Source organism: Sinocyclocheilus grahami, unplaced genomic scaffold, assembly GCF_001515645.1.
Source record: "Sinocyclocheilus grahami isolate Dianchi unplaced genomic scaffold, SAMN03320097.WGS_v1.1 scaffold126.1, whole genome shotgun sequence".
NCBI lineage: Eukaryota > Metazoa > Chordata > Actinopteri > Cypriniformes > Cyprinidae > Sinocyclocheilus > Sinocyclocheilus grahami.
Genome location: NW_015505305.1, coordinates 594,837 through 604,977, shown reverse-complemented (window position 1 = coordinate 604,977; position 10,141 = coordinate 594,837). Strand labels below are relative to the sequence as shown.

Here is a 10,141-nt window from a genome sequence, read left to right as displayed (position 1 = left end):
TGAGTTTCGAGCAGGTCTGTGTCTATTTGGATGTTTGGCCTGAGGCATGGCTCACTGGAGAGGGTTAACAGCAGAATAAATACCCATCTTTGCAGTCATTATTAGGCTTAGAGCATAATATTCCAGAAACTTGCATCGGTCCTACTTTGGTTTGTTACAGTTTACTGGCGTATTAAGAAGGGCCATGGAGATTATGGTGGGATGTCTGTCTATCTGCATCCAACCTAGGGATGGGTACCGAAACCCGGAATTTAATCGGTCCCGGGGCTAAATTATGAAAGACTGGAGTATCAATAAGCTCTGATGTTAACGGTTTTAAAGCTATTAAAAACTAGCAGCGTTTCGTCTTGCGCAACTTCTTTCCCTTCACAGCGGTGTGCATTCGTTCCTCCCTAAAACCCAATCTTAACGTCATAATCAGCTCAATCGGTGATTGTTGTAAAATGCCATATTTACTGTTGCTGGACAACATTGCGGGACATGTTTGATAAAACGTTGAAAGCACAAGAGACGCTGTTCCTCAGGCTGAAATGTGTGCGCTTCGCGCTCTAAAACGGACGAACAAATTACAGTTTGAGCTTCGGGTGTCCAAACGATCAAATACACACAGAAATATGTCAAAATGGCCGGCTTGGAGAGTTTTTTTTTTTACTTTGTTTCTTTGTTCATGTTCTTACTGTATCTTATCTTATGTATAAAACTAAAAATGCCTGCACACTGGTGCATTTACAAATTGATGTTTTATATTCATTTCATTAAATATTTATTTTACATTTCAGAATATAAAGCAATGTTAATTCAGCTTTTAATTTGTCATATATATATATATATATATATATAATACAAAAAGTACCGAATCGATAAACAGTATTGGTAAGAGCAGTAATACCATTAAAACCTTAAAGATACCCATCCCTAATCCAACCCAACTACCCCCTGGTGCTATCATGGCCTCTCCTTGATCTTGTGCAAATTTCTCCCTTCATAGGGGATGAGGGGAATTGGATCATGGAGGCAGTTGAGCAAAGGCATGTTTTGATGTTTATTCATTTGCTCAGTGCTCAATCCAAGAATGCAGAAAAGTGGACCTCTGATACACAGTTTCTATCAAACTTTAATGAGGTTGAATAAATTAACGACACAAATGATGTTGTTTTAGAATTTTAGATCATTAAGTTTGTCTCTTTGTACAAAATTCTGCATATTTCATGGCAACAAATGCTCTCATTTCAGAAGAAGGCACAAGCCATATGCCTTCATCAACCAATCTCTGTGATAAGACTCAAAACGTTCAACTTGGCCTCAAGTTCTCCTGCTGTATGTGTATCTCAAGTCAATCAGAAGACTGTTAGAGGCACAGTCTCAACTCTGATGCAACTCATGAAGCCTGACTGGCTCTATCGTTCCAGTCTCTGTGCCACATTTGGGGCAGGTAAAGCAGATGTCAGCGATCGTGTGGCTCTTGAGGCAGTAGTAGCAGAACACGTGGTTGCAGCTGACCGAATGGGGCATTGTGGGCCACTCCCCACAGATGGCGCACTCGGTGCAGTAGGTCTCCTCCGAACCTTCCGTTCCCCTCAGTTCGTTCAGAGGGGAGAACAGAGTTGCAACACTGGCCTTTAGCTTCCACATGTTTATGAGTGGCAGCAGAAAGATAAGGAACTCAGCAAAGCCGTTCCACAACAGCTCCCGGTTCAAGAACTGGAAGTTGATGTCTCGTGGTCCCTGGGGTCGACTGAAGACTGGCTGCACTCCCAGCAATCTTTCGGTAAGTGTTGGATAGGTTCCTCTTTGGAGGAACAGTAGGAAGTTGACCAGGCTGGCCACTTTAGTAAGGCCCGTCAAGATGCTGAGTACCTTCCGGGCCTTGGATTCTGCAGGGTGGTTGAGGAACAAGCTATGTGAGCGTTCTCTCAGCCACTTTTCGCCAACTGTCAGCAGAACAAACCAGAACTTTTGTGGCCGGCTCATGGGCCGGTACTTCTGTCCTGGGATCAGAGAGTTCTTGTACCGGATGTTGAGCAGTGATTGGCCCACGGTGGCACTGTTAGAGAAGACGGTGAACCTCCACAAGAGGAGCTGGAGAAGGGCCTTGAGTTCTGGTTCCACAGGGGTTAAGAGCCCAGGCTTGAAATGCTGGAAACATTGGGTGAACTGTGACCAAACAAGCTGTTCCAGTGCACCATCCAGTTCAAAAGCATCCAGCTGACTTATTCTCAAAACCCGAGATAAAGGGCTTGGGCCGGCCTTGGCGAAAGGCTTGTCACCTCCAGCTCCAGCTACAAGCAGAAGAAGCAAATGGTTATGCATTTTTGCATTTGAGTTGAAATCACTTTTCACATGTAAAACCCGTCCTAAATTCCCTTTTAACTGTGCAGGGCAGAGGCACAGGAGGTCTTACGCTGTTCCTTCTCGAGATTCAGTCTGGGGACAAATCACATCACAGGAGATTATCCCAACAGCACGGGCTTGGAAAGGCAGTAAACATCCGCTATGTGGAGCTACTTTACTTTGACGGCTTTTTATAAGGGATCTAAGAACTGTGACGTTTGGCAATTTTTCATGGAATGCGTTTGTATCGGGCAGAGTTTATCTCTTTAAACGTGATGGTTAAAAAATGAGAGCCAGGAGCTGTGGTGACCACCTCTTAGCTTAGGACAGGATTTGGACAATATCTGAAATAAATTGGCTTATGAAAATTGCAGGAAGCATCTCTAAATCTTTAAGGAAAATCTTTTTTTCAATACTTCAGGTTCATCTGTGCCTAAAACCTTCACCCATTTAAGAATGAAACTGAAATGGACAGTAAAAAGGATGCAAGATGTTCATGAATCAGTTAAATTATCTGCTTTAAACAGATGTTGGAAACTGTAGTTATGTTTATTGTATCAGTCAAAGCTTCCCCTTTTAGGCCGCAGATTATGTTTATACCTGCCGAGGCTTACAGACCAGTTCAATAGTTTCTCAGGTTAGGAAAAAATCCTTCACTGCTCGGCAGCACTTGGCCAGGTGAGACAAATCATTGCAGCAGGCCACTCTGGGGATACGGCTTTTCCATGTTCTCGTCATAGGCTTTTATTGAGCAGTTTACAAGTTATGAATGAATATGTTTTATTTGAGAACATAATATTGACAGCAACCTATCAATAGTAATGTGACTATTGTCAAGGGCCTGTCAATAGTAATGTAATTATGATTTAGAGGATCACATAGATGTTAGCTCGGGCAAGTAACATCTCTTATAGGACTGCTATCAATATCAGGATTACTATTGACATGTTCTCTCAGACTCAAAGCACTTGCCAAATATATAACAACTAGACACTTTTGTCAATGTGCACTGCCCATAAAAATTAAGCATTTGAATGTACAGGGCTTTAACCGGAAAGCTGAAAATCTATGCTTCTTATGTAATCGGCCAAATTCGTAATCAATGGCTGCGTTTACATCTACTGTAATCAGAAGACCTGGCCTACATGGAGCATTTACAGTGCCACTACAGTGACAAATAGCCAATGAAAATGTGGCCTAGCTAAAACAGTAGTCTGAATAAACAACTGGACACAATATATTTGTAAACTGATTTTCTCATTAGCTATATATTTCAACAATATAACGCTCTGTTATTTATAACCCAAGTGCAATTTACAGTCGGATTTTCTAGGAAATGGAGCCCATCTTCAGGCTGCAAAATGGATGGGGAACACGCATATAAGGTTATATCAGCCAAGTCAAGGTCCTGACAAGCAGCCTTAAATGACAAATGCCTGACACCGACAAGGGCTATAAAACATGTTCTCCTGAGGCAGCCCACTGGAGGCTCAGGCCTGCAGTTCTGCAACTGATAAGCTGGGTCACAGAGTCACCTTGGGCTTAGCATTACAAGGCGGTAGGCCATGATATTCCTGCAGCGACTGGACAATTTGGAATCCAGAGATTTTTAGGAACCCTGTGGTTACGTGACCTTGCTTTTGATATTCTGTCATCCTTTGCATCTTTGGGGCAAGTCACAGACCTAATATCTGTTTATTCAAACAAAAACATATATTTACATTGCTACAGTTTTTGCTATATTATATTATATTATTCAAAAGTTTAGGGTCAGTAAGAATTTTTAAAATGTTTCGAAAGAAGTCAAAATACTGTAAAATAGTGATACTGTGAAATATTATTACCATTTACAATAACTGTTTCTATTTTAATATATTAAAAAAAATTTTTTTTTCTGTGATGGTAACACTTAATTTTCATAGCCATTACTCCAGTTTTCAGTGTCACATGGTCCTTCAGAAATCATTCTAATATGCTGATTTGGTGCTGTTTTTGTTAAAACAGTTGTGCTGCTTACTATTTTTATTGAAACTATGATACATTGTTTTTCAGGATTCTTTGATAAATAAAAAGCTAAAGAACATTCAAAATGATAAATTATTTCTGTCAGTTTTGATTTAATGCATCCTCGATAAAAGTATTAATTTCTTTTAAAAAAAATTCTTACTGACCCAAACATTTGAACAGAGTATATTGCATTATATTTAATGATTAAAAATATATAAAATAAAAATATATGTATTTGCCAAATATTTCAGTGCCTATTATAAAATTGAAATCACATGATGCCAGAGGGGTTTTATTATCCTTTGCTCAAACCTGTCACTTTGTACAGACGAGGTGTCACTCAGTCAAAAAATGTCTTAAACTGTCTTAAACCTTCGCTTGCATTAATCATTTCAGTGATTAAGGTTACAGAACTCCGGCGCCATTTTCAGCTGGCAGAAACATTAGCAAGTCTCCTTGTTTTGCATTTAACTTTTAACTCTGTCCCAGAAGTATCTCTTTTATTATGAACACTGATGGGTCTGTCAGTCTCTGAATTTTAAAGGTGATGTCATCCTGAAATGGGATTACAGCACTGCTAAAATACCCCCGTCCTGTGACCGTTCTAATTGTTCTACGTCTGTATCATAAAATATGAATGTCTGCAAAAGCTCTTGGGGTTTAAGGTCTGGTCCTAATGTCTCAGACTGCCCCATTTCTCTAATTACCAATGAATCGCAAGAGCCCCGATCTAACAAACTTAACATCTAAGAAATAGCAGCTAGGTCTGACACAAAGATATGCTTTGCTAAATCTTGTTTGCACAAAATGTAAATTATTTAAAAGAATTAATTGATTTTGTGAGTATAAAGGTGGAAGATTTAAAGTACAGATTTAGGCAGAAAAAAAACAGCTTAAAAACTCATGAAACATTTAAAGGCTGAGGCAGCAGGAACGACTGAAGAGAACAGTTAATAAATGAGCAAATTGTGAAGCTGCATATTATGGTGTACAGAGGGCAGTCGGGCTTTGCTGTGTCCACATAAAAACATAAAAGATCTCCGCTTCAATACATTTGTCTTGTAATTTTTTTATCACCTTTATGAGATGATGTTTTTGCATAAAAAAGCATTTCATCTTTTTATGATAACCATTTTGTTCTACTTAAATAAAAAAAGAAAAAAGATTAGAAGCAGCTACAGCAAACACGCCATCCTTATTCCATGACACCACATCACAAACCACTGCCCTTAAAATCATGTTTATGTATGAGAATTGTTTTTCTTCTCACCCTCATCCAGATTTGGTTTAGCAAGGCCATGTAATGTAATAATAAAAGACTCCCTGTTTATATAGAAGCAGCAACTTGGTAAACATTTTGCCCACAAATGGAAGAAAGACTCAAGCTCAGTTTCAAACACATCTGCAAAACAATCCAACAATATAGAGTGCTTTATAAATTTTAATCCATTTAAATGCAACACTGGCACAAATCTATAGGCAACCTTTTGACCTGGGCTGAGATCATACCGCAGTCTGACTTTAACTCCATTCATTATGTTAAGTGTGCTATGAGCCACTTAGAGCTCATTCAAATCCACAGCAATCAGCGGTCCTAATTCTGTACGATGACTGCATTTCTGATCACTCTAAAACTTCATACAAAAATGTACACTCTAAAGTTAGTGTTAATATGAATTAATTTTCCATATTGATTTTTCACAGGTGTTTTGCATAGTGATGTGTTTTAGGGTTGAAGGAAATGCCCGTAAACTTAATGAAAATGGAACCAGTCATTTTCTGCTAGGACATTATGCGTTTTTCTACAGATTATTATTTTGTTACAGTGCTATAATGGTTGCACTTTATTTTACAGTATGTGTATTTGTGTGTATTTACGGTGTACTTGCCTAAGTTGGTAATATAAGGTAACTACATGGGTTAAGATTAGGTTCAGGGTTAATAGTTAATACCCAGTTAGAGAATTACTATAATAAGTACATAACATGTACGTGAGGAACAGGACTGTAAAATAAAGTGCTACTGCTTAACTGCTATGATTTCCAATTATATACTCTAGTTAAAGTTACTATTATATACTACTACTGCTAAAAATCCTATAAATGTATATGTTATTCAAATAGTATGATAATTTGATTGATTAGTTATTAATGATTTAATATGAATTACTATTATTATTATTTTCCATGAAAGTAGTAGCTAATGCCAAGTAACCAGTGTAATCGGTTACCTTGATCATTTTGGAAAAGAAAAAAAAGGAAAGCAAAGTCCTAATACTGACATTCATGTTAGTGGTGGCAATGCCTCCATGCTTTGATTGGCTGATCATGCTGTTCACAAGGTACTGCCCATCTCTGATGGTTCTAACAGGTGAACAAATAGACCTGAAGGGGTCAAACTGGTGAAAATGAACAAACTAATTAGAAAGTAAACAACTACCCCACTCTGACATCAACGCATCTAGCCAAGTCCAAATATAAATGAACTGGGAAAGACTGGAAACACCAAACGATCTGTGAGCTTGTGCTGTTTGAGGAATTGGTGAATAATGATCTGAAAACGTGACCATTAATTATAATATCAGATTTTCCGTTTGTAATAAATAGATTCAAATAAGAAAAATACTTAATATTGTTGTTACTGTATTTTTATTATTAATATACAAAAAATATATACTTCATTTTGTTGTTACTGTATTATTATTATTTTAAGCAACATCAACGTGATGAGATCTAATGCAACTTGGTTTTAATAACAAGAATGCTAATATTAATATAAACAATATTATATAAAAATATTAGTTTTTTTTGTCGACCATGCACATCAAATTCTTGTATTATGCAGTGATAACACGCACGAATCTAATGTTAGATTGACTGGGGAGGAACCTATGCTCTGTCCTGCACAAAACTAAATGCAACTTGACACAAAGTGTTTTCTCACAACGTCTGGTTAACTAAGATTTGACATGAGCAAATACATTTAGCATAATTACCCATGATATGTCTGACAGTCCACGATCGGACTCGGAACTGAGGCGCTATTCTTCCTCCTTTTCCGGGTTATCTCGGTTAACCCCTCCTTGAAGCAGATGAGCCAATTGCAAATTGCATTTTCTCTGCACCCTTGATCACATGCATCCAATCGCGAGGCAAACATGAATCGCATCTCGCTATGCATGTGGGAGAGGCGTTGCTTCACGCAAGTCTTCATGCTTTGGCGTCTGACAATGAACCGCCCAATCAAAATCGATAGCGTTGTTCTACAACATGTTTTAACCAATCGCTATCAAGCAGGGGCGGGCTCTGAGCAGCATGCACTAAGAGAAGGATAAAGGGAGAAAACAAGTGAAACGTTCATATAAATGAGCATTCAGACGCCATAGTAACACGGTTTACTTATACATTACTTAAATGTAAAGCATTTGCTGTATATATATATATATTGAGCATTCAGACGCCATAGTAACACGGTTTACTTATACATTACTTAAATATAAAGCATTTTCTGTATATATATATATATATATATATATATATATATATATATATATATATATATATATATACATACATACATATAAAGTGTGTGGTGCGTGCATTTGTGTTTATATTTAGTTATAATGAGTGATTATTTCCCCCCAGTGATGGAGTAATGGCAAGCAACAGTGGCATATTTTCTTAGTCACATCCAGCATTTTTTTTAATCAATTATATTTTCAGTTAGATTATAGAACATTGTACTTACATTTCAGACAGCTAAAGGGATTGTTCACCCCAAAATACATCCTTATGTTATTGCTATTCCCAACCTGCATTATTTTTATGGAACACAGATGTTATGCACTGACAGCCCTTAGTCACCCTTTACGTTCATAGTTTCTATTTGAGTGTTTCTTTTTAATATTTCTATTTGTATTTCACAGAATAATGAAAGTCAGACCAGTTTGGAACAACGTGATGGTGAGTAAATGATTACAGACTTTCACTTTTAGGTGAACTATCTCTTAAATAGAGTTTTTTTAATTCCTATTTTGTATAATGTCCTTCCTTGTTAACAAAACTGGGTTTTACAAGAGCGGAACCTGAACTGCAATAGTCTGGCACACATAACGACCAGACGTTTTAGAGATGTATAGAATCTGTTCATCTAGAAGTGTATACAATTTTTTTTACACAAGATTGTTGACTTTTGTGTATAGGACCGTATTCACACTCATATGGCCTTTTCAAAGTCCTCAAGGTTTAGGTTTTGTGAAGATGATAATTTGAAATCTCTTGTGGATTCTTCACCATTTTTGGATTCACATATTGTGTTTATTGTTGAAAGAATGTTAAAGAGTTCGAATTCTACAATTCATCACTGCGCGCATGTTATACTCGAATGTAAGGACAGCTGGCCTTTTCCCAGAAGAGACATATTAAGTTCACATTAAGATTACTAATAATTTTTGCAATAATAGGGACAACATGATCTGTAACTCTCTAGGTGAACATTTCCATTACCTTCCTCAATATGCACTAACTGCTATTTAGTATGTGCACCGCTAATAGATATTTTAATAATTCATCAGTTTGTATTGTAAATTATTCACCTCCCTGTATGGTCATTGGTGCCATTGAACCTAACCTAGTTTAAAGCCATTCTCCCTGACAGAAGTAAGATTGATAATTTAGGTTAAACGTAGCTGGGTTATAAGTCGTCATGCAACAAATAACATGTATTAGGCTAATATTTAGACTAAAGTCAATATTAGCTGTTATCACAGCAACTGACCTCTAAAATGCAGAGAACAGTACACGCTACTTAGTTTACAGAGGAGTTCATTAGCTAGACCACACAATATTGATGCTGGGGTAGCATATGAACTCCATTTCTATTCGTCTATGTTTTCAAGAATCAGCAGAATTAGATTGAAGACTGCATTTCTACCGTCCCAGAGGCATATTATGCTGTTGTCCCTTGACTGCAGTAACCATTGTTCTAATGTACATAATTGGCAATTGAATAGATTCAGAGCATTAAAAGCTGATTATTTGCCTCTTGCACTGTAAAGAATACTTCAAACCTAGTAATATGAGCTCCAAATGGGCTGATTGAATGGTTGCAATATATAACCAGATTTAGTAGGTTTGTAATTGTTTTAAAATAATGGCCTTTTCAAAGTATGACTGCTTATTGCTATCACTTTATGCATAGACATGATTAAAAGGAATGTTCCAAACAGTTGTGGTTTGAAACGCACATAGTGTGGCTTTTTTTTGGTTTCAGATACAGTATATCCAGAGGTGTAAAGAGTACCTAAAAACCATACTTGAGTAAAAGTACAGATACCTTACAGTGAAAAATACACGTTACAAGTCACCAATTTCAAAACAACTTGAGTAAAAGTCTTAGAGTATCTGATTTTAACAGTACTTAAGTATTTTACTTATACTAAATATAGGCTCAAAAAGTGCACAAGTCAAAGAGACATGCTAGTTAAAAAACTGTAACGTTGTGGAGAAGCTGGGGAAAATGTCAGAGGCAAGGTTCTATGTGCTGGTATTTAATGGAAAAACTAGAACTAACAATAAGCCAAAAGCCAAAAGCCAAAAGCCAAAGGGAACAAGGAACAGAATGACTGGCAAACAGACAACCATTACATTTGACCACTCACAAGAAACTAAAGAAAAACGTCTCTAGGTTACATATGTAACCATGGTTCCCCGAGGGAACGAGATGCTGCGTCGAGTCGCTTTGGGAACGCCCTTGCGTGACCGCGTTCTGAAGCACGTGTCAAATCCGTCCAATGGAGCAGCGA

General features: G+C 37.4%; 1 protein-coding gene across 1 annotated transcript; it reads right to left on the bottom strand.

Annotated features, from left to right (window-relative positions):
• On the bottom strand, nt 1-7,411 carry LOC107590326 (peroxisome biogenesis factor 2-like). Its single transcript, XM_016279029.1, has 3 exons — nt 7,334-7,411; nt 926-2,279; nt 1-224 (listed from the first exon to the last, which is right to left on the bottom strand). The coding sequence occupies exons 1-2, from the start codon at nt 7,335-7,337 to the stop codon at nt 1,363-1,365; spliced, it is 921 nt and encodes a 306-aa protein (XP_016134515.1). The 5' UTR covers nt 7,338-7,411; the 3' UTR covers nt 1-224; nt 926-1,362.
• Between the last annotated feature and the right edge of the window lie 2,730 nt (nt 7,412-10,141).